This window comes from Condylura cristata, unplaced genomic scaffold (assembly GCF_000260355.1).
Source record: "Condylura cristata isolate star-nosed mole 26May11 unplaced genomic scaffold, ConCri1.0 scaffold00008, whole genome shotgun sequence".
In the NCBI taxonomy this organism is placed as follows: domain Eukaryota; kingdom Metazoa; phylum Chordata; class Mammalia; order Eulipotyphla; family Talpidae; genus Condylura; species Condylura cristata.
Genome location: NW_004567109.1, coordinates 18,655,575 through 18,680,511, shown reverse-complemented (window position 1 = coordinate 18,680,511; position 24,937 = coordinate 18,655,575). Strand labels below are relative to the sequence as shown.

At 48.1% G+C, this 24,937-nt stretch overlaps 1 protein-coding gene across 2 annotated transcripts; it reads left to right on the top strand.

Moving 5' to 3' along the window:
• The first annotated feature begins 2,146 nt into the window (after positions 1-2,146).
• OSCP1 (organic solute carrier partner 1) lies at positions 2,147-23,971 on the top strand. Of its 2 annotated transcripts, XM_004678803.2 has the most exons (11): positions 2,175-2,369; positions 6,783-6,812; positions 11,409-11,563; positions 14,764-14,931; positions 15,456-15,536; positions 19,309-19,412; positions 19,867-19,995; positions 20,606-20,675; positions 22,271-22,410; positions 23,315-23,378; positions 23,617-23,971. In XM_004678803.2, the coding sequence occupies exons 1-11, from the start codon at positions 2,258-2,260 to the stop codon at positions 23,731-23,733; spliced, it is 1,170 nt and encodes a 389-aa protein (XP_004678860.1). In that variant the 5' UTR covers positions 2,175-2,257; the 3' UTR covers positions 23,734-23,971. The 2 variants fall into 2 exon arrangements, with proteins under 2 accessions (XP_004678861.1, XP_004678860.1); XM_004678804.2 differs by lacking the exon at positions 6,783-6,812 and having other exon boundaries at positions 2,147-2,369.
• Positions 23,972-24,937: the final 966 nt, after the last annotated feature.

Sequence of the window (24,937 nt, the reverse complement as noted above, 5' to 3'; positions counted from 1 at the left end):
TGGGAAGACTGCATTGCCTCCTGGGCAGAGGCGGGGGGGCAGTTAGGTTTCAAAACCAAAGGAGTAATGAAAGCAAGACACCTGTGCTCTAGATAGTTAAGCAGCAGCAGCATGGAGGGGTGAGATCAACATATTGTTGAGTAGGAGCACTGGTGTTCAGCTTCAGAATCTGATCAAAGCTACAAGTTCCCAGCACAAATACAAAACATTGCATAAAAACTCTGGGAGGTGATAGATACACCTGTCCCCAAAAAGCTGCCAGGTTAAGTGCCCAGACCTTTAAGCCTAAGCATGTCTAAGCATGCATGAAGAACCCAAGGAAGACTGTCTAAAACTGAAAAGCCAGGGGTCAGGGAGGTAAGCAGATACAGGTGACAGAGCTTTCTGGGTGTGTTCATCTACTCAGGCTGCCACTGAAAAGGACTCGGTGGCTGAAGCAGCAGATACTTTCTCATGGTTCTAGGGGCAAGAAATCCAAGAGCAAGGTGCTGACCCATTTCTTCCTGACTTGCATCACTTTGTGTCTCACAAGGTCCACCCTGAGGGCCACCCCTCAAGTCCTCATCACCTCCTAAAGATGCGGATTCCAAATGCCATCATATTGGGTGCTCAGGCTTTACGATAAGAATTTGTGGGAAAACATTCGGTCCATGACAGCAGAGACCTGGCTTCATTCTGAGCAAGGAGAGCCTTTGAGGCAAGCCAAGAGGAGGAAAGACAGATCAAAGGGATGTCCAAAGACGAGAGAAAGTGTGGGAAGGGCGTGTTCTTGAATGTCAGCACTCACCCACCCCTTGGGTGTGGTGATGCTCCATAGAAGGGGCAACTTGGTGGCGAGGTGCATTCAGCTGGATGTGGCCTGGGGGAGAGGGGAAGATGTCTCTAGAAAAACAGTGCAGCGTTTGATTGCCATGCAGTCTAGAGTCATCTAGACTGACCTAGAAAAGTAATAGGCCACTGGAGGGGTGTGTCGCTGAAGTAGTGCTTTCTGAAACTGAGCCTAGCAGTCAGTGTGAGAGAAAAAAGGAGCCATAATGTGGCCGAACAGTAATACAGACAGAAAAAGGAAAGGGAAACGTGAAATTTTGGAGGCAAATGTAGAATTTGGTGTTTGATGCCGAGACCCAGCAAGAGCTGAAAGCCAGGGCTCAGGTTGCAAGTCTGGGTGTCCCGAAGCAAAGTTGAGCAGCAATATAGGTTTACAGACAGCGGTTGGCGGGAAGGTGATACTGAGTTAAGTTGGAAGTGAAGTTCTAGGTCCTGCCCTCAGAAGGAGAAATGGTTTCCCTGGCAGCCCAGGGGTCAAACAGCGCTATCAAGCTATAGCCGCCACCACAGCCTGAGTCCCAGGGAGCTGACCCACATGGTCCAGCAGACAGTCCTATTGCCCACTGCTCCCCTCAGCAATCCGCCTCTTCTGCTCCCCACTGTCTGGTGCATCCTCCCACATCTCTGGCCTACACCCCCACCTCTTGTATTCATAAATAAGTAAAAAAAAATTTTTTAAACTCAAAAGCACAGAGAATGGATGGGAGGCCTGTTCACAGGAATGAAAACAGGCACCTCCAGGGCTCCCAGTGCGCACCGCTGGAAGGAAACAGAACACCGTGTTCTCTTCAGGGTAGAAACCCCGTGGGGTGTCACTACAAGTGGCTTTTAGGGTGGAGACGCAAATAATTTCAGGGTTTCATGTCCTGCCCCACCGAAAACAAAAGTCGTGGCACTTTGCAGGATCTCGTCGAGTCCTCTCTGCACTCCTGTGAGGTGGGTACCACCTCTACTCTGCGAAGGACAGGCCGAGGCTCCTGTCACCTGCCCAAAGCTGCCCAGCTAGGTAACAGCGGGGCCGTGACTCAAGTCGTGAACAGCAAAGCTATCTGACGTGGGTGATCCCCGCGCGTGGCGCCGGGGCGCGCGGAAGGCTGGGCGAGGGGGTCGCGAGATCAGGGATGGGCCGTCGCCGCTCGCCCTCCCCTCGGCCCTGCTGGCGGACCCGCCTCTGGTCCTGAAAAACTCAAAACCCACGCTTCCGGCACTCGGCCCCCGCGCCCACCCATCGCCAAGGCGGGGTCTCAGCCACCCAGCCCAATAAGCGCCCGCCCCCAGACGCCTCCCAACAAATCGCCTGCTGATTGGCTGCCTTTTCCCACAGCCGCGTTGCCTTAGCAACTAGGCCACAGGACGCGGCTGCGGGGCCTCCAGGCCTCTGGCTACCTAGCTCCAGGGTTCTTCATCATCCCTGCTCGCTTCCGGCACCATGTCCTTGCGCACACTACCGCTACTCTTCCTGAACTTGGGCGGGGAGATGCTTTACATCCTGGACCAGCGGCTGCGAGCCCAGAACATCCCAGCAGACAAGGCCCGCAAAGGTGAGAGGCCCCGGCCCGCACAGCCAGACCCACGCCCCGCAACCGGTCCCCCAAATCGCCGCCCCAGTCCCACAGCCAGACCTTCACAGCCAGGCCGCTTTACAGATTGACCATCATCCCTGTACATTGCGCTCCTATAACCAGGGACCTTACTCACAATCCACAGCCTCACCAGAGTCCTTCCATAGTCAACTTCCCAAAAGACCCATTCATTCACAGCAGAGGGAAGTAATACCCCCTCATCGGCTAGTGTTAGGTTACTTTAATCTCCCCCTCCAACCCCTGTCCCTGAATTCCCCTTCCCCTCGAATTGGGGAGGTGATTTCCCAATCTATCTTGATAACCAGTCCTCCCAAATGTAGGAATTCTCTCTAGAGAATTCTCTCTAGAACATGCTCTGCTGGTCCCGGCATCCTCTTCCTCTTTCCCCACCCCCCAAATCAGGTTCTGATCTTCCTTAACTCTGTGTAACATTCTCCTTTATAAGCTGGAGGCCAGTCTTGCTAATTTCAGAAGATATTTCTATAAAGTTGGGGTTCCAAAATAACATAGATAAATAGAAAATTATGCCATTCCTTTCACAGCTTTTGGAAGAGTGATATCGTGGATATAATCACATAAGAATTTTGAAAATGCAAAATATCTCCCCCCCCCCAATTCTATGCACCATTCTCCTTTTCCTCTCTTCTCAACCAGCAACCACTTTCACCAAGTTTTCTGGGATTAGGCATCAAGGAAATATTACATTTCAAGGTAGAGGAAGATATAAATGTAGCTAACATGGCTGCTGATTATTCTCTTCAACAGGCTCTGTTTGCTCAATTGATGTTAGACATACATATTCAGATGTTAAGCCTGCATATTTAGGTATTCACTATTGTGCCAGTGCAATTGACTCCAAGTCTGTGCATAAACAGAAAAAGAAATCCCTATAGCATCCCCTTCATTCTGTACAGGCTGTCAGTGAGCTATCTAACTGCAAATCTGTCCATCCTTTCCCCCCAACTTAAAACCCTTTGTCAGTTTTCACTGCTGTCTGGCTGGCAGCCAAGTCCCTGGCAGGCCCCTTCCTGATCTGATCCCTGTGCCCCTCTGCAGTCCCTCCCACTGCTGCCTACCGCCTGCCTCCTGCTTTGTATCTTAATACCAGACTTGCTCCTGTTTTTCATGCTGGCAGTCCCCACACTACCCCAGTCCTCCCATTTCCACACTATAACTCTTCTTCCACTCTGCATTAGTCACTAAGATTCATCTTCAGGAAGCCCCCAATGGGACAGGGCCTGCACATCCTCCACCGCTGCCCACATGTGCCTCTCTGCCTTATTTCGCCGGCCCTGGATGCTGAAATGGTTGTATGTGCCTGCCTCCTCCATGTGCTTGTCTTACTCACCTTTGTGCTCCAGTACCTAGCATAATGCCTAGACCAGACTATAAATTGCAGTACAGTCTATTGAATGAATCATCTAAATTGGCTGGTTTATATGATAGTGCTATTTCTTCCTCAAGGTGGTTTTCCTTGGCCCCTGTGACAGGGTGTCTGTCAGGCTTGTGGCACCAGTGAGCTGACGGGTAGTTCTTGGGCCCATGGCCTGCATCTTGGAAAGCAGTGTCAGTTAGCAAGCCTCCCTGAGTCCTACAGATATGGGCCCCAACTTTAGCTTTGCTGTTTAACTAGTGTATGACCTCAGAGCATGATCGCTACAAGCCTGTTATTTTCCATAAAATGGGGAGACGAATAATAATGTACCTTACAGCAAAGTTGTAAGGATCACATGAGTTAATGTACGTAAAATGTTTAGCACAATGAGTAGCACATGTTGTTTTTCTAGAAGTCTGGGCAAGACTAGCTTCCTTTGTCTTCAGGACTTATAGCCTTCTGGGTTTGCTACAGACAGCTTAAGGGAGGTGCAACCATCCTTAGTAATTCACGTTCACACCCTCATTCCTTCCAGTTTGGCAGAGTGTCAGACGACCATGTGAGATGGCCTTCTGCACATTCACTGGCTATAGCTATAGATTGGCCCAGTGCAGAAATATTCTAAAACTGAGGGATGCTGCTTCCTAACTACTACAATGACATACACAAAGCCCTTCCCATGTACCATGGTCTTCTCTAAACACCGTAATCCCCACAGCTATCCTATTGTGTAAGTAGCACTATCATTCCCATGTTAGAGGTGGAGAAACCAAGGCCAATCTTGGTTCACACAGCAGGGAAGAAGGAAGAGTAGAAGATTGGAACCCAGATCATTGGCTTCAAAACTCTTAACCAACTTGACCTTCATTAACCACAGCACTCTACTGGCCTTCCTAGGGAGATGGTATCAGAATCTGTAGGGCTTGGAAGGTTAAGAGGGGAGAAGGGATTGAAAAAATCATATACCCATTAACTTTATAAAAGAAATGTGAGGATGTAGTGAGCCGATGGGGATGTAGAGGCCGTGTGAGAATGCAGGGGAAGAGGAGGCTTCAAAACGTTGAGAAGTCTTCACATGCCGCTGCTGAGGCCTGGGGTAGCTGTGAGAACAGGAGCCTCTGACAGACACCTATGCACAGAGGCCTAGAAAACACCAGACACGCAAAGGAGGCCTCCCAGAAGCTTCCAGTGGAAATCGGATTTCTCCTAGATGTTTCCATTATCTCACACAACTAATTGGTCTCCTGGAGCCCATCAGGCTCCCTCAAGGCCAAAGCCTGTGTTGCACTTCCCCACCCCACCCCCCACAACTCAGCCTTTAGTTTGGCATTCAACAGAAAGGAAGTGTTCTCTCTATGGGGCAACTTTTGAGGATTGCATAGTGAATGTTGTTCCACGTTTTAAGCAATAGTGAGAATAAGAAAAGTTGCTTTTACCTCACTTTTGTTTTCTCAAAAATACTCGTAAATAAGACCCTATTTGCTTTTATTCACAACCCTCATTCTATAGAAGGGTAAACTGATAGAACCACTCAGGAATTCCCCTGCCACCCCTCTCCGCCCCAGCGGAGCAGATGGCAGTGTGGTACTGAGCAACCAAATGGTGGAGAGGGTCTAGTTTTCATTTCCTAGTTACAATTCAATAGCCAGCTGCAGAGTTTGGGTCTATCTAAAGTGGACTGTAACTAACAAGTCAACTGGAGAAAAGATAGAAAAACAGGGCCAAGGTTACCTTCCCCTGGGTCCTCCCTCAGGAGAACTGGTCAGAACGCACAGCTCTACAGAGACCTCTGCTGGAACTGAGTGTCATTACCGGGCCAGTGCCTGGGTACCCAGGGCGCACGTTACCATCTCTCTTTGTCAACAGCGGGCAGTCCCTGGCCCTGGGGATAGGTGAGCACCTTTGTTCCCTCCTTGCAGAGGGTAGAAACTCCATCTCTGTGAATTCCCACAAGCCTGCCAGGCAAGCTGCTTGGTAAATAAATAGCACGGGATATTATGCCAAAGAAGACAGTATCTGCTTTAAGAAGGTCAGCCCTTTGGGGCTGCCTGCCCAGTGTCCTCTCTCCAACAGTCTGTGACTAGTGGGAGAACAGTGGTGAGTTTTCCCACAATGGTGGGAACTGCCAGTCGGGACTTGGAACTAGCTGTGTTTCAGGCTGGTCTCTTAGGAACTATCGGGGTTTTTTTGTTGGGGTTTGTTTTTTGTTTGTTTTTGTTTTTTGCATTGAAAACACATGTTTGCTTTGATTACAGTGTCTGAATCATCTAGTGGCCAATGTTTCCAAAAGAGACCATTAAAACTTTGATCCTTGGGCCCTCCCTGGTGGCGCAGTGGGTTTAAACACAGCACTATGCAGCTATTGCAGCCCCTGCAGCACAAGTTCAATCCCTGGCCAGAGAAGTGACCCACATGGCGCGGCAGACCTCTCCTGTCTTGCCTGCTGCTCCCCTCAGCAGTGAATTTCAGTAAATATGCCTGTTCTGTTCCCCACTGTCTCTGGTGAATCTTCTCACCCCCTTGCACCTCTGGCCTATACCCCAGTTCTTCTATTAAATATTTCTTTAAATAATAATAGTAAATGAAAAATAAATCGGGTTGTTCGAAAAGAAATTCCTTTCTCTACCTGGTCCTAGAATTAGTCTTCCTCCATGGAAGTTGAAGACCTTGTCTTGAAGGATATCCATTCTCATACCATTAGAGAAGATGACTTTCTGAGCCTTTCCAGATAGATCCCCCGTACCTCGTCCTCCTGAGTTTCCTCTCTCCCCACGCCTCTCACTATAATATATAACCTCTCAAAAAAATCTGTTACTCATCCATCACCTTTTTAAGAGTTTCAAATGGAAGGCAGAGAATTTACATTTGACATAAAAGCAAACCTGAGAAGTCAAGTTACATGGACCAAATCATTGGGATTGGTACTTTTAAAGGCTCCTTGAAAATAATGTTCTTGCTTCATGAACTGGTGTTTTCTTTTTATATGCTTCATATAGATGAATGGACAGAGGTGGACAGAAAACGAGGTATGCTATCTCTGGGCTGCATGAATTCAGTCTGCATTCATAGGTTCACTCAGTCCTTTATCCGTGGGGCTTAAAATAGGGCCACCCTAAATATTTCAAAATGTAAAAGTAGGCTTGAGTTTCTCTTGAGCCAGTTAAACATTTGACTATTTTACTTAAATAAATACAGCATCTAAGATGAAAACCAAGCAAATATCGGCCAGAAGACTGTATTGTCTCCTTCCATCAGTTACAGGCTTTGCAGAGAGAGCCAGGTAGACTGTAGCTATACTTGTGGGTAGGCTGTCCTATTATTAGTTCTTAAGACAATTCTATGGTGGTATCGAGTAACCAAAGAATTAGGTCTTAACCCAAGCAATCCCAGGAATGGTTCTCCTCAGTGCACACAGATACCAAGAAAAATGGAAGCATGTGGCTGCATGGCTGCCAGGACTGTGGGTACAAGGCATGACATCATGCATGCAATATGGCCGCGTCGTGCCAGTCTTCCATCTCCCCTTTACCTACAACTAGCTGCAAATCTGAAAAAGTAACCAGTTCCTCACAATTAAACTAGAGCCTGCCTCAGAAACCTCTAAATGTCACAAGCACCTCCCATCGTCTGGCATTGGGGTGCACTTCATGCATGTGGCCAGCCATCGTCCACAACATTTCACCCTCGCCATGCCAATGATTCCCAGCAGACCACCCACATCACATCTAAGAACACAGCCAGGGGACCTCAACAGTCCCAGCCTAACTTTGACTGGGGAAACTTAGCCTTAAGCCTGAGATTCAGTTGTCCTAGACAGGATAAGGATCATAATTCAGTGTTGTGTAGAGCTCGGAGTTCTAAGCCTTGCCCCCGGGCACAGTCAGGCCCCTGGAAGCAAGGCACCCATCCCAAAGTGGCAGCTTGCCTCTTTCGACCTTCTTACCTTTCTGTCTCTTAACTCGCATGTTCCCACAAACTGGATTTACAGCTGCGGTACTTGGCTAAAACTCAGTGGCTTTCATCAAGAAAATTATTTCATCAGGCCAGAAGCAAAGAGAAGCCCAATTGACATGCTTGGTACACTTGTATTTCACAACCATCCTTTTCCACTACTCTTGAGCAATTTTGGGCCACCTCTTGACGCGTGGCAGAATTTCAAGCAGAAAGTGTGCATTTTAAAGGTTTTGGGGATATGTCGTTAAGTCCCTGGCACTTGCTTTAAAACTTACACATCCCAAAAAATGAGCAAAAACCGCACTCACAACCTGACAGTTAGAAGCATGATAAGCTGCGGACATGTTCCTGCCCCTCCTAACACAACTCTGATCCCTCCCCTAGTCTCTCCTGATGGCCTCTGGCTCCTAGTACATTCCTGCCTTGTGAAATTATAGCCAGCTCACGTGAGTGCCAACGACGATGAACACCGACAGATCCTGGCTGAAGCCGCTTAAATACATGACTCTTCTGAGGGCAAGGATGTCCCCTCCCTCTCTGTGCCCTGGTTTATCTCGGTGGGGCACAGAGGAGACGCCCTCCACCAGAAGCCGGGAGGCACGCATGTCATGTGTGCGCCCATATTCTTTCCAAAGAGTTAAGTGGGAGGTGGGAGCTGGATGCGGGGGCCCAACCCTAAAGCTGCTGTTTCCTCCTTGGGCGGATGTGTTTCCACAGCTCTGCCCACAGGGATAGGGACTGCTGTATTCTCTGCAACGGGAACTTTCCAGCTGTTCTTGTGCAAGGCCCTGTGGTGATATATAACTTACTACTTCCCTGGGGAGGAACGCTTCATTTTGCCAGAGTGGCTAACAGTCACCTTGGGATTTTCTTTCTTTTAGAACTGATTTATTTGGGTCTAAGCTATTTTCCTAGATCCTGCTTAGGGCTCAAAGACCCAAGAGAAAGGACTCGGCACCTAGATGAATGGGAGCTCTTTGTAAGTCTTAATACAATCAGAGCTGATGTTATTCTTGAGCCTGGAATTCTTCCTCTCTGGCACACCTGGATAAATCTGCAGGAAAATTCTTCAAATGCTCTCCTTTGAGACCTTATGGATGGCTTTCGGTTATGCCTATTTCCTTGCAAATTCTACATTGTATATAGGTTACAATAAGGAAAATGCCATTTATTTAGGTCCTTGCTTGTTTAGGCTGACAAAATAGGGCTTGCAAGAGACAGGTCCCATGTCCACCTTGGGGACATGGGAGTGCCGTGAAGGGCAGGTTGTGATGGGCTGACATTGTTAGATGGGAGAGGGAATCTGGGATGGCAATGACTTTGGTTCTTCCTCACTAATAGGATCAAATCAAGAGTAAAATCTAAATGTCAAGTGTGAATTCAATACTTGTATAAGGAGTCACAATCAGTTCTTATGCTATACAGTATGGGGGTGGGGAGAATGCTTCTCTCTGAGGCTTTCCATTTGAGATCCAAGTACAAGGCTTCCCTGGTGATACAGGGGTTAAATTCTCAGTGCTATCAAGCTCTGGCCAGCCATTGCAGCTTGAGTTTGGCCTGAGTTCGGTTCCCAGCCAGGGAACTGACCCACAAGGCACGGCAGACCTCTCCTGTCTCACTTGTTCCCCTCACCTGAAGTGTGTTTCAGTAGATCCGCCTGTTCTGCTCTCCACTCTGTCTCTGGTAAATCCTCTCAATCCCCACCCCCCACCTCTGACCAACACCCCAGTTCTTGTATGCATAATAAATAAAAATAAATATTAAAAAAAGATTTAAGTACAACCAACCTTCAGCTCCCCTTTCTCCCCCTACAGATGCTTTAAAATACTGGCCCGTGCCCTCGGGCACTTGTATCCATTACTTAAAGGTCAGAGAGTACCTGCAAGCATGACCACACCCTCTGAGCCATGACCGCAGCCACTCACCTGGCACATGCTTCATGCGACAAAAGAGGCCTTTGTATCTTTTGGGAATACTCACTCGTGTTTAATGATTAATTTTGTGTAATTATTTAAGTGACCAGTTTTCTTTCACATTTTAATGACTGTGAGTGGGTATCCTCAGATCTATCTTTCCTGCCTTTAGGCCCAAATATATCTGGCTTAATTACGAATAATCTGTGTTCAACCATGCTGTTCCTTTTCCCTTGACCAGGGCAAGACAGTAGGTGTAAAAAGATGAAAAGGAACGGTAGATACTTTGCTTGCATGTTTGTTAGGCCATCTCACCAGGAAAACCTCCGTGTGAACAGCAGCACAAGGCATCTCGTCACATTGTCATCTCCGTCTTAGAATCAGATGGAGAAACGAAGGCATTCTAGGTTGGTGCTAATCTAAAGTACAATTCTTGTAGCAACACTAGAAATGTTTTCCTCTCCAACCAATGGGTCAACTTGTCTATTTTCATGAAATGTTTTGCAAAAAAGAAAGTTATCATTATTGGTCCCATTAAATAAAATTTCATATCGTAAAAAATGTTCAAGATTTGGACCCTCCCTGGTGGCACAGCAGGTTAAAGCACAGCACTGAGAAGCTAAAGCCACTTCAGCATGAGTTCGATCCCTGCCCCAGAGGTGACCACATGGCAGCAGACCTCTCCTGACCGGCCTCCTGCTCCCCTCAGCAGTGTACTTCCTCAGTCAGCCTGTTCTGCTCCCCACTCTGTCTCTGGTGAATCCTCTCACCACCCCTGTACCCCTGGCCTATACCCCAGCTCTGTATGCATAAATAAGTAAATCTTAAAAAAAAAGTTCAAGATTTGCTAAACAAGCCAAGAGTGGTGCTATTTCTCATTTTAAGGTAGAGATGTCATCCAAAATGCTTATAGGGGTCCTCCTTGGGGGCAGAGTGGGTTAAAGCTCAGCACTCTGAAGCTATCATAGCCCCTGCAGCATGACTTTGATCCCTGGCCAGGGAGCTGACCCACATGGCACGGCAGACCTCTCCTGACCTGCCTGCTGCTCCCTCGGCAGTGTATTTAGTACATCCACCTGTCCTCCTCCCCACTCTGTCTCTGGTGAAGTCTGTCTCACACACACACCCCACCCCTGCACTACTGACCTGTACCCCAGTCCCTTTTTTTTTTTTTTGAAGATTCATTTATGCATACAGAACTAGGGTGCAGGCCAGAGGTACAGGGGCAGTGAGAGGAGTCACCAAAGGCAGAGTGGGGAGCAGACTAGACAGCTCTACAAAATACACTGCTGAGGGGAGCAGCAGGCAGGTCAGGAGAGGTCTGCGGAGCCATGAGGGTCACCTCCCTGGCCGGGGCTCAAACTCAGTTGTAACGAGCCTCATGGTCCTGTGCTTTAACCCCTTGTGCCACCCTGGAGGGCCCACTTATAGGGTTCTTTGTTAAAGAAAGAGGAAGATTATCCCCTATCATCAAATAAGATCAATGGTGGTTTATAATCTCTGAAGCATCACACATTGTATGTTCTCACGTTTATGTTTGCCCTGAGATGGGCTCACAAAACACTGTAGACCCTGATTTCTACTGAGGCACCTGTGCAGTGCCCCCCCACTCCCGCGGGTCCCAGATCTCACCAAGCACATTGACATCCCCACTCTGCCTGGGCCCAGCTCCTCCATCCCACTCGTACAGGGAGCACCTCTGAATACTCCTGCCCCCAGAACCTGGCTCAGCTGTGTTCTCTCTCATCTCTGCAGTTCTGAACGACATCATCTCAACCATGTTCAATCGAAAGTTTATGGAGGAATTGTTCAAACCCCAAGAGCTCTACTCCAAGAAGGCCCTGAGGACTGTCTATGACCGCCTGGCCCACGCCTCCATTATGAGACTGAACCAAGCCAGCATGGACAAGGTGAGCCGGCAGCTCCTCTCTCCCACCACCCTGGCTGCGTTTCTTGTATTTAGGCGGATGTTAAATGAGACCCAGAGTCAAATAAGAGGAGGACAGTGCGAAAAGCAGGCCCTTGGAAATGCTAGTTGTTCTCACCAAATCTCAGAGTTGGGAAGGCTGTCCCAAGGCAGCACCAGCCCTCTGTCACGTATGTACTTGCACCTGTCCAAAGAGAATGATGCTTTCAGTGTCTGCATTTATGAACACATGTAAGCCCCCTATCCTGAAAACCTTAATCCTGCTTTGTTCTTAACAAATATCAGCTCTGCAAAGCAGGTGTTTGTTTTTAACAAATTCAGAACTATTGTCTTTATTCTGTCCACATATCTCTTTTCTTCAAAAAAAAAAACTGATTTATGCATACAAGAACTGGGATACAGGCCAGAGGTGTGGGGGGTGAAAGGATTCACCAGAGACAGAGTGGGGAGCAGGACAGGCAGATTTGCTAAATATACTGGTGAGGGGAGCAGCAGGCGAGACAGGTGAGGTCTGCCGCGCCATGTGGGTCAGCTCCCTGGCCAAGGATTGAACTCTTCCTGCAGTGGTGGTGGAGAGTCCTGTGCTTCAACCCCTTGTGCCACCAGAAAGGCCCCTACACATATCTATTCCTATGGAGACAAATTATTAGAGCCCTCTACCTGAAAGGAATAATCCCAAATAAATAAATGGTGGAGAATAGACAAATCTGATCAGAAGAACTCCAAATAGCATATGTGAAGCATAACTCCACCCCTCGAGTATCGATGGCACTTAGTGACATGCGTCCAATAGGAAAGTATGAGGAGGATGGGAAGAACAGTCACCTTGGCGTGGAGAGGCCTAACGAACATGACCCCAGCCAGGTGACCAAGGTCAGCACCAACAGTGATGTCACATGGGCGAGCAGTGTGGCCCTGCTGTGGTGTCACAAGAATAGCATTTTCCTCTGTGATCTTTCTCACCAAACTCCAAACCCCAATCTAACATGAGAAAATATCAGACAGGTATGTTGGCAGTCATGTTACAAAATAACAGACCAAATATCAGTACCCAACACCCTCAAGGCCACAGAAACAAGGAAGATAAGAGAAACTTCATTGCCAAGAAAAGTCTGAGGAGACTTGATGACTAAATGTCACATGGGATCCTGGAACAGAAATAGGACATTAGGGGAAAACTAATGAAATCTAAATAAAATATGGGCTTTAGTTAACTTTAAAATAATAGTAACAATAATACCGTTTCAAGTTCTTTATGTGACTTTTCTCGATTACGAGGACCACAGCGGGTGCTGGTGCGAAAAAGCAACGCTGTCTGACTGCTGGTATCAGGAAACCTCAGGGAGACAGCCTGTCTACCTGTGTCTAATTGCTGCCAGTCACTTACCTGTATCTCCCTGAGCCTGTGTTTTCTCACTTACAATAGCTGCTTCATCAGTTACTGGCAGGACTCAGTGAGAAACACATACTGTGACGCCCTAGCCCCATGCAGGTGGATGGGGGCGGCGTTAATTACCTTCCGTATATGCTTGCTCTCCTTCCTCAGTCATTATAAAGGCTAAAGTTTCCACAGAGAAAGGGCACAATTCAGAATCAAAAGCCTAGGTTCAAGTCTTTGCTCTACCAGTTACTAGCGGTGAGATCCCCAACTTACTGAAAAACTCTGGACTTGCATTCCTGTACAGCGTCCGAAACACTACCAGTTTGACCATGACGGCAGAGTTCTGACCTTCTGCCTCTAGTATTATACGCCCCCACACACCCACAACGCCCCAAGCCCCACACGTTCCTGTTGTATGCTGTCCAGTGCACCTTGGCTAACTGCTTGTGGGAGAAACGGGGCTGTGTAGGGTGCTTCAGGGCCTGAGTTCCTCTCTCACCCTGCCACTTACTACCAACTATGCCACATTAGGCAAATGTCCTCATTTTTTTACATTTTTAAATACTTGCCCAGAGAGTTCTTGAAAAGATGAAATGGAGTCAGAGGAGGCTACGAGTGTCCGTGTGATGGGCACAACTCGGTGGCAGTCATTTCTGTTCCCACCCTGCAGCTTGTAACTTTTCTCCCAACAGTCGTCCCACCCCGCAGTCCTCTCTGCCCTGGTCATCAGCATCCTCCTTTTCCGCGGCACTGACTTCAAAGTGTTGTATTTGTCTGGGGTACCCGCATCTATTAAGTATTCGCTACACACAGGCAGCTTTTCCTTCCAAGTATTATATGACCCTCCTGTCCCTGCCTTCACCAGCCTCTCCATCTTTATCCAAGCCTGCAGTCTGGATTCCTCCACAAAAACTTCTTTCTCTCCTACAACCAATAGATATTGTTGCAAACCTCTGAGGAGCCAGTACCAGCTCGTCTCCTTAACTCGGGTGTCTCTGTGCCTTCACATTTCGCATCCCAAACTGACGAGTCCTGCTTAACCCACACTTTTATCTCGTCAGCTCAGGAGACTTCAGCTTGCCACCGCATCTATACTATTTTGTCTGTTTCTAAACCCTTTAATAACCGAATCTGGCCATGCTTACCCAAATTTTTTCCCGTTACCGCCCACATAAACTGTCCCTTCTAGTCAGGCTGTTCCACCCTTCATCATTCATGCTGTTCCCTCCAACATGTAAGCCAGCTGTGTTCTTCCTCCACAAAGCCTCTCTCTACCTCTTGGGCCGCACAGCTCATCTCAATCATTCACCGGCACCCATACCAGGCGCGGGGCTTGTGGACACACATTAAGTACCCGTCATCCTTCTGCGGTGTTCTGATCGGGCGATGGGGCTGTACACTTGCCATTTTCACACTTACCATCTCATCTGTTCCTCTCTGCCCTGAAACACTGGAGCCCTAGGGAGTATTTTTTACAGATGCAAAAATTCAGACTCGGGCCAGTCAATGAGTTAGTAGCAATGGGCTCTCGAGCAGGGCCTGCCCTGCTGCAGGGTCCCAGCCTGGCACACACGTGCAGTGCTGCACACAAGCCGACCGGAACTGCTTGCCGGCAGCGTCCTGGCTGGCTCCAGCCTCATCATTCACATCACCCTGTTTTATTCCCAGAAGTGTCTTGGGTTGCGTGATAGTGGATTTGACTGAATAAGAAGCCCAAGTAAATGCTGGACTGAATCATAGTTTGGAAGTTCTGATGCCTGCTTTTACAATCCTATTGATTTTGTCCCTGTGTGGGTTGGCAGCTCTACGACCTGATGACAATGGCTTTCAAGTATCAAGTATTGCTGTGTCCCCGACCCAAGGATGTGTTGCTGGTCACTTTCAATCACTTAGATGCCATCAAGGGATTCATCCAAGATGCCCCGACCATCCTTCATCAAGTGGATGAGACTTTCCGGCAGCTGACTGAAGTAAGAGAATCATCAGTTCACCCCCTCAGCCCCAATCCTTGCCCTCATTTCTCTGAGCCAAACAGGCAGACTCTAGGGCAGAAAACAGGATGAGGAGTAGCAAAGCTTCCCACCCTCCCCCAAATTGCTAAAATTCTACAGGAATCCATTTTAGTAATGCAAGGCATTATCATCTTATGCCTTCTGACAGTGGCCTTGAGAGTTGGAAAAGCAGTGACAGAGCCTGGCTATTCACCTAACCGTTCTGAAAGGGAACCGGTTGTACATGGTTGCTAAATCTTGGGGACAGCTTCCCCAGGCAGCGAGAGGTGAAGTGTGCTGCTGCCTAGGCCTGGCACCATGGGGTCTGTCCGTCTGGGGTACAGAGGTGCAGGCTCCCTGCTGCCCACCCCTGCCCCGCCAGGGCAGCCAGACCGCTCCTTGCTGCTTGGGCTCCCACCTGTGAGCACCTGCCTCCCCTGCTTGTCTGCACTTCTCATCTCACTTCTGAAAGCGAAATGCTGCTCTCGCTTTGCCTCCGGCAGATCTATGGGAGTCTTTCTGCAGGGGAGTTCCAGCTGATCCGGCAGACACTTCTCATCTTCTTCCAGGACCTGCACATCCGGGTAAGTGCAGGCACAGCCCAGCCGCTGCTGGGTCCTGGGGAAACGAGGTGCAAGGCACCGGGCAACAGGCTGAGATTGCCCAGAGGTGATGTCCTGGTGTTGGGCTCCATGATGAACTTCCGGATAATGAAGCTCTGCAGTTTTATAATGGGCCCAGGAAAACAGTGCCGCCACCTTTCCTTCCCAGAGACTCCGTGCATGTTTCTTTAAAATAGGGCGTCTTCCCTTCTCCAGGCGCCACCCTAATCTCAGCCTTTATCAGCTTTCCTTCTTACCTGACACTGTTGGGAGGCTGCTCTTGGCTCCACGGAACTCTGCTTTCCTAGACACTTTGAGGCCCAGTGCTGTCCCAGCATTCCCGTATCTTGCGCAGGCACGCTCCTTCCTCGCCCTCCTAGCTCTACACCTCCCTCTGTCTCCTCCCAACCCCAGCTCTTTGGGAATCGCTTTTCCTCCCTGCTTTGGCTACCACCTCCTTTCCCTAGGACTTCCAAGTCCAACCTCCACTCTACCCTTCCTCCCGCCGCCACGCAGGCCGGCGTCTACACCGACGTACCACGAGGCACCCGCCAGTGCCCACGACCTAGTGTCAGTAGCTGAACAAGTCTCCAAAATTCAAGTCCTGCCCCCACTTCCTTCCTGATTATTTTTTTAAGGATATATTTATACATACAGAACCTGGGTACAGACTAGAAGTGCTGGGGCGGTAAGAGGATTCCCCAGAGACAGAGTGGGGAGCAGAACAAGCAGATTACTGAAGGACACTGCTGAGGAGTGCAGCGGGTGAGACAGGAGAGGTCTGCTGTGCCCTGTGGTCAGCTCCCTGGGTGGCCAGGGGCTGAGTCTCGTGCTGCAGTGTCTGGCCAGAGTTTGATAGTGCTGTCTTTTACCCCTGCACCACCAGGAGGCCCCTGTTGGGAGAATCAACTGGAGCATTTATAAACATACATATTTGCTTGTATGTGTTTAGCGTGAAGACTTCTGGAAGGGTAGAATAAAAACTGGTTATAGCAGTTGCCTGCTGGAAGTGGGGGGGGCAGCATGGAGGGCAGGGGTACAGGAGATATTTAGTCTCCATTCTATGCCCTTGGACTTTTTGAATTCTGTATATGTACATGGGTAACCTGTTCACAAAATTAAATTCAAAAGAAAAACAGAAGATGTTTAGTGCCTGCTGGTTTTCCCCTGCCACAGTATGAGGAGGACAAATCAGTTTCAGCTCTGGCGCCAATTTTATTTTTAACCCACATGAATAATTTTATTTGTTATGGATGGGAAAATAACAATACAATTAAGGTCTCTAGCAACCATCAATTTAAATAAAATATATAAAAGAACAAATGATTCAATTTTTCATTGCTTTAAAATATTGAAAAACTCTGTATCATAGTGTTATCAGGACAGCATATTTCAACTTTATTTTATGGATTGTGGTAATATAAGCAGCCATATTGATTTCTCAGTTCCAACCAGATAAAATTCATTATAATGAAAAGACTTTCCTAATAATAAGACTATAATAAAATCATTAAAATGTATTAAGCCACAAAATATATTAGGCATTAATTTCTAGATGAACAGGCAATGAAATCATAAATGTTCATCAAGAGAAGTAGGAGTCATGTATCTTGACAATATTTAGCCACTGATCTATAACATCTGGGTGGTTTTCTAGAGCTGATCTTTAATGGTATTTCTGCTCAGCTGCAACTTATAATTGGCTCAGCAGATTTTTCTGCTTCCAAAAGTCTCGATAGCTTTTAGATTTATCAGCAAAACCAACCATCTAAATCCCAAAATACAGCCTTGGTCTCCCTTGCTCATTGTTTAACCAAAGCAAATCCACAACTCCTCATCCATTTTCTGTACTATCAGGAGACAATGTGGAAATATATATATCTACATCCCCACTTCTTTCTCCATGCTTGTATTTACATCCCTTGTCACCAAATTTCCAAGGTTAAAAATTCCCTGAAGGTCATCAGACAAACTCTGATCAAACCAGTTTTCTCACTCTCCCCACAAAATGCTTGGTGCCGACCCATGTCTGCCATGTCTGCCGCTAAAGTGTCTTCACGCCCTCCTTCCCCCAACCCAGCACCCAGCCAGCCACCCCCACCCCTGCCCCGTCCCCCCACATGCCTGCAGTCCTTGTCAGTGAGCTAACATGCTTGTGTATTCAGCACATCCTGCTTTACAGCATTAGTCTTTCCATTTTACGTGTGTCCTGTTTCCAATTAGACGACTGAGAATATTCTCTACCATTATTGAGCACTTCTTTTGTGTCAGGCTCTGTGATAACTTTTTTTGCCCATTATCTGATTTAGCTATCACACTAACCCAAGTTCCCTGTTTAACGAAGAAAACCTGATGTACAGAAAGAGGGTGTGACTTACCTAATAGCCAGAGCCAGGAGGTGAGCTGGCTGAGCCAGGAGCATGCCAGAGCCAGCATATAAAGTCTTCCCACTCTGTATCTCCAGCCTTACACGTAGCAGATGCTTGTTCTGGATTGACAAACACAATCTCATTTTATAGATGAGGAAGCTAAGACCCAATCAAACTAATACACTCTTTATGGCATTTAATCCGACCAAGACACCAACACAGAATGCACAAACCAGGGAGCAGAAATAAGCAAAGTGGGGCCCTCCCTCGTGGTGCAACAGGTAAACGACAGCACTATGAAGCTACCTGCAGGCACGGAAGCATGAATTCGATCCCTGGCCAAAGAAGTGACCCACAACAGAACTCTCCTGTCCCACCTGCTGCTTCCCGCAACAGCTTCAGTCTCCCCACTCTGCTCTGCTCCCCACTCTGTCTCTGGTGAATCCTCTCATCCCCCACCACACACACACCTCTATCCTATACCCCAGTTCTTGTATGCATAAATAAAATTCTTTAAAAAAAAAAAAAAGCAGAATCTGCTGCTTCAGCATATTCTCATAAAAGACCTTCAAGCTCCCCCAGCAGATCCGCCCCTTCTCACTAAGAGCTCAGGCTCCAGAGTTAAAAGTACAGGGTTGGGGGCCTCCCTGGTGGCACACGAGTTAAAGAATTGGTACTGTCAAGCTATCACCAGCCACTGCAGAATGAGTTCGATCCAGGGAGCTAACCAACATGATGCAGCTGACCTCTCCTGTCTTACCCGCTTCTCCCCTCAGCAGTGTACTTCAGTGAGTCTGCCTGTTCTGCTCCCCACACTGTCTCTGATGAATCCTCTCACCCCGCCCTTGAACCTCTGGCCTATACACCACTTCTTATATGCATCAATAAATAAAAATAAATCTTTTTTTAAAAGAGTACAGGGTTTGAGACCTCAGCTCTACCACTTACAAGCCAACCAGCCTGGAGAGAGTGTCTTAACCGCTGAGCTGCCAGTTCCCATGGAGCCCTCAGGACTCATTTAGCCTCACAGCTGGACGGAAAGTGATCAGGGAACCATGGAGTTGGGTGGAATTGGGAGTCAGCCTTGGTTTTGACTCCTGGCCCTGTTCTCTCTGGACAAGCCACTTCATCCTCTGACCTTCAGCCTCCTCACCTTAGAACAGGGGGTCATACAACCCTCCTGGGAGATGCACTGTGCGTCTCAAAAGGTGTTCTCTTTGTAACTACACGGTAATTGGGATGTTAGCTGGGGTGAGCTTTCCTCTCTTCTTGTTAAGGACTTCATGGGTAGCATTCCCAAGCCACTATACACTTTCCAGCCTCGAAATATTGATGTCTATGCAAATATACCAGGAAGAATGACAATAAGTGTATCTTCCCCCCAGGTGTCCATATTTCTGAAGGACAAAGTTCAGAACTCCAACGGTCGCTTTGTGTTGCCAGTGTCTGGGCCCGTTCCCTGGGGAACTGAAGTTCCCGGACTCATCAGGTGAATTCCCAAAAGCAATCATCAAGCCAACGTGAGGGGTGTCAGAAGCCGCTATGTGGACCACCACCAAAGCAGGGCCCGTCCTTTTCCTCAGTAAAGCTCAGCAGTTAGAAGGTCAGGTTCTAATCCCAGCTCTGCCCCATGGTAGACTTGAAGCAAACCACCCAGGTCTCCGGGATTCACTTCCTCACCTACCAAATGGCTTCTGTGAGGAACAAGTTAGATAAGGATGCTGTGAGGTTCTGACACAGGAGCTGGTATGATGCGGGAGCTGACACGCAACATGCAGTCAGTAAACATTATTCTCCTCCTCGTGTTATTATTGCCGCAACCAACATCTTTATCTTGAAGGAGTGCATGCATTCCTTTGTGTCCCATAGTCCAAAGAATAAAGGAGCCTCCCACACTACTCAAGCTTGGAGAATATTCCATTATGTCATGCTTTGTATTGTAGAATGTTCAACCACAAAGGCGATGAAGTGAAGAAGGTAGAGTTCAAGCACGGTGGAAACTATGTCACTGCACCCAAAGAAGGTTCTTTTGAACTTTACGGAGACCGAGTTCTGCAACTGGGAACTAATATGTAAGCAAATCTCCCTTCCTATGAATCCAAGCCCAAGAAAAGTCACTTTGTTTTAAATATCTTGCTTGATTTGTGCTTAAAAACAATTCATGCAGACTGGGATATGGTGATGGCACATGGGTGATTTGGTGATGGGAACCCCAAGGGGATTGCAACTGAGATGGAAAAATGCACAAAAATATGTAAAAATAAACTAAAATAATAGTAATAATAATAAATATATATTTGTCACAATAAAAAAAAAAGGATCCATGCAGAGCATTGTCCTTTTCAAGGGGCACCTCCATGGATTGAAAAGAACTAATTTTAAATAGCCATGAAAGAGAACTGGCCAAAACCTTTGTTGTGCAGAGATCCAGAAAGATTTGAACTTCATGTGGTTTTTTCCAGTGATACACATTACTCTGCCAAAGAAGGCATTTCCAGGCAACCGCCTCAGATAGTTTTCTTTGGGGGAAGAAGTGAAATTTGAATAGTGGACACAGAAGAATTCTGGATACTTTGCAATGTCTAAAATAAGAGCGATGAGCTCTTGAGCTCTTTCCACAGGTTAGAAGGTAGTCAGTGTAAAAGGCTGGACTGCATTTTCACCTATTGCTATTGCCACCAGGTACAGTGTGAATCGGCCTGTAGAAACCCATATGTCTGGAGCATCAAAGAACTTAGTTTCACGAGCACAGGTGAGACTCTGCCTCCCTTCTTCATCCTCAGAGCTTACTTCTGATGCAAAAGTCGGGATAGGGAGGAGGGTGGGAACTCTTAGGTTTCAAAGCTAGCCAGCATTTCCCTCATTGTTAGCAATCTACTCGATTCAGCCTCACAGGTTTTTAATTGTAGTTTCTCATGGAGACTTCCAGTGATCTGACTAATTAGGTAATTTTAGGCTTGGTTCAACCACCATAATTAAGCGGGAACCACACACCAGGACATGTGAAAACAGCATTGTACCAGTGCTGTGAGGTCTGCTGTTGCTGAGTCCCGTGTTTGTGTGTGTTCTGGTCATTAAAATAGCCCTTTTCAAAAAATGAATAAGTAAAACATCCCCGTGTAATGTTTCCTCGAGAATGAAGGTGGTAGCTAAATTCAAATGGAGTTTTCGATTCTCTGAATTCCACATTCGCAATCCTTCACCAAACTGGCTGCCAGCCAGCCAGCCAGCCATCGGACATGTCACAGAATATTCAGTTATTCAGCAGACACTGAGCTACTTCCATGGGCTGATTGCAAAGGGACACAAATCTGGCTTAGCCACGGTTCCATCCTGAAGGGGCCCATAGTCCCCCAGGGAAGAGAGCCATTGAGACCAGTGACTCCAGGGAGGTGGAGGAAGAGCTTGCTGGGTCTCTTGAACAAATACTTGTTCTGGAAGAACATTTGTTCAGTCCAGTGGATTGGGAGACAGGGAATGGGGATCAAAAAGGCATTCAATGGTTTAATGGGGCTCTGGAGTAATGAGATACAGAGAGGAAGAGATAGGCCTGCAAATAGAAGTGACACTATGAGCAAATGCACAGAGGGAAAAAGAGCATACAGTTTGGGGGTGTCAGCAGGCAGTGTGTCTCCTGCGTGGCTGAATCCTGGCATAAGCCAGTGGCCAGAGATTCCACTGGACAAGGTCATTGGTGTACTTGGGAAGGACTCCAACAATCTGGATCTGGTCCCTTAGGCATGAGCAGAGGGGGTCATGTCAAGCAAGAGAAATAAGAGATGAGGCCTATATCTTAGATGTGGCGTGGCAGAGCCAGGGAAGAGCTGGGGAAGGTAGCTGAGAGCCGGCTTGGGGGTGAGTGGGGGTGAGCGGGGGTGAAGGCTTTAGTGGGAAGACTGGAGGAAACACGTGGGGTGTTCCTTACCTTCACCACCAGAGGGCAGCATGGTAGCTGCCACAGCCGCCATCCCCTGGCGCTGGAACCTTGACTAAGGCCTTGTGTAGATGCTGAGGGAACTAGGTTGACTGAAGAGGAAGCAAATGTTCTTCTCCTTCAAGGAGGAAGGTCACTTGAGGAGAAGGAGGATCCCTGGGGCCTCCCACTCATCTTGAAAGTGTGAAACTCACTGGTTTGCTGCCTGACTAGAATCCTTCTGCTTCTGATGTGAATTATTCCTCTTTTTTTTATGCCTGTTTTCTCTGCTTTCTTTGGACCCAGTTCTTCCCAGAAATAATTGCAACAGTTATTGTTTTGCCTTGTTCTATAATACCACCCTAAGCCTCTGGGGTCTCAGAGGAAATGTGAGCACCTTCATGTGGCTAAAAATCATGAAATTGTTTCTGCAGGAAAGCATTGCTCCAAACCCTCTTGCTAAAGAAGAGCTGAATTTCTTGGCCAGGCTGATTGGAGGGATGGAAATTAAGAAACCCAGAGGTCCAGAGCCAAGATTCCGATTGAATCTCTTTACCACTGATGAAGAGGAGGAGTATGTTTTAAGCCTGTTTCTTTAAAGGCAGATGTTAAAATTGTAAGCGTGATAAGAACCAAACTATGACAGTTATTAACCAGTGACACTTATACATACAGATTTGAAGATCAAAAATGAAATACCAGCAGATTCGATATCCTAGCTAAAGAAGAATCCCCCAGCATGAAAAAACCTGAATGAACCTATTGGGTTCATTCAAAACATAGTTCCAACATTCTGTTGAGCAGAGCACAGTGGAACAAGATGTGTCAGTGGTGAAGATAGTCATATTAAGAACAGTTTGTTAGAAAGCCAGGGAGTGTTTGGAGTGTGAGATCTTTAAAGAGTCTCCCCTAAAATCCAGTGGAATCAATGCACTCGATTCCTACAGTGCTTTACAGCCTACAAAGCATTTTTGATTCATTATCTCATGTGATCCTCCTCACAATCAAACCTTGGGGTGGGGGAGGCCTCTATTTCCTGAGTCACAGACTGACCTCTACTGTGCACTTCCTTGTGGCGGACACTGCGAGGGTCCAGGGTGCCTGTCCTCAGGAGCTCCCAGGGTGGAGGGATGTGTGCCTAGGTCATTTCAGTGCCACGCCATCGGTGCGCTAGTGGAAGAAATGTAGCTGGCTGATCCCAGGAGTTGGCATCCGATCTGGGTCTTGGAGGTTGCCAGGCCCAGGAGGGGGAAAACACTCTTGGCAGGATTTAGTAGGTACAAAGGCATAAAGATGTAAAAACTTGACTTTCTGGAGTGTCAAGTGCATTGATTGGATGGGGATGGGGAGAAAGTTAAAGGGAAGTAACTGGCAGAAGGTGAACTGTGAAGAGACAGTTTGCCAACAGTAAGTACCAGTTTTCCAGGGTGGCGGGGAAGAACCCTAACCATTGACCTTTTCTCCACGGTCTCATGCAGAGAAGCCGCACTAACCAGGCCGGAAGAGTTGTCCTATGAAGTTATCAACATACAGGCAACCCAGGTGTGTGCAGGGAGTTGAACGAGTCAAATCTCATTCGCCTCCCCATCTTGTTAAAGCCTTGAATGTCACAGTCCTCCCCCACCCTTCTCCCTAATCAGTAAACAACTCAGCCCCTGTTCCAACTGTGGGGCGAGGAGCTGCAGCGCCTCCCAGCGGTGGGATGGCACCAGGTGCCTGCTGCACAAGGGGCGAGCCGCCCACACAGCCTCATTCCGGGTCTCTCTCCTTCCTCTGACAGGACCAGCAGAGGAACAAAGAGTTGGCTCGGATCATGGGGGAGTTTGAGATCACAGACCAACCGAAGCGGAGCACCAGCAAAGGGGATGATTTACTTGCCATGATGGATGATTTGTAGCTGCCCTGATCAGGCACAGCTCCCTCCCTGAGCGAGAGGCTGCTCGACAAGCACCCCCAGGGGGTGCCCCGGGCTCTAAGAGGATGCTGCTGGCTTGGGACTGATTGAAGCCGTTCCTCAGTTCCTGTTTATGTTGTGAGAACTGTGCACGGCCCCTCAGGGGCACACACTCGGAGGAGGCACACACTCGGAGGCACAACATACAAGTATTTTCATCAAAATATAGTCTGCCTTTTAAATAGGACTGTTCCCACTTTCTTTCTCGTTTTATGGCAATGATGCCAAGCATTCTAGGTGCAGGTTCAAGCCCCCACGTTGGTAAGGGGGTGCTGCAGCTATCACTTTTTTTTTAAAGATTTATTTATTTATGCATACAGAACTGGGGTACAGGCCAGAGGTTCAGGGGCGGTGAGAGGATTCACCAGAGACAGATTGGGGAGCAGAACAGGCAGATGGACAAAGTACACCTCTGAAGGAACAGTGGGCAGTCCAGGAGAGGTCTTACTCACCATGTGGTCACCTCCGGGGCCAAGGATCGAACTCGTACTGAAGCAGTTGCAGTGAGCTCGCAGTGCTGTGTCCTAACCTGTTGCACTGCCAGGGAGGGCCACAGCTATCACTTTTAATTATAGCTTTACTGGGGGGACCACCAGCTCACAGCTGCCTATGGATGTCACAAAACTTCAAAGCTCTCTGGGATGTGTTTGGCATTGTGAGTTTGAAACAAGCGGAAAAGGCAAGGACCTCAGTCGGGGAACACTGGGGACAGCCCTCCTCTCCCTGGCACACTAGGAACTGTCCCCTCAGAGGCAAAATAGCAAGGCAGTGATGGGGGGCACTCGGCACATGGGGGGCTCTGGGGGGCTCTGCACGTCTCTCTGTCCAAGTGTGCCTGTGGCCTAGCCCAGACGGAGTCATGTCCCAAGGAGACATTTTGCTTTTCATCATGCCACTCAGTGTCCTTGCCTCCTAAAGATGCCCAGCCTGGGGTACACAACTCTTGCCCCATGGCCTTGGGTTTGAGACATGGGAGGGACCATGGTGTGCGGCTCAGCAGGATACCAGGCTGACATTCATGTGCACTGTCTCAGACCAGGGCTGCCCTAATTGTTTCAGGACAGTGTCCACCTTCCACCACATGCTCACCTGGAGCTGAGTAATAGGCAGCCAACCTCCAGAGGCCAAGGTTCATGGAATCCTATGG

Excerpts from the sequence above, each read along its gene's own strand:
- OSCP1 (XM_004678803.2), top strand. The coding sequence starts at position 2,258 with ATGTCCTTGCGCACACTACCGCTACTCTTCCTGAACTTGGGCGGGGAG. Across the intron at positions 6,813-11,408 it reads AGAGGTGGACAGAAAACGAG|TTCTGAACGACATCATCTCA; the intron begins GTATGCTATCTC and ends TCATCTCTGCAG. Across the intron at positions 19,996-20,605 it reads CTGCAACTGGGAACTAATAT|GTACAGTGTGAATCGGCCTG; the intron begins GTAAGCAAATCT and ends TATTGCCACCAG.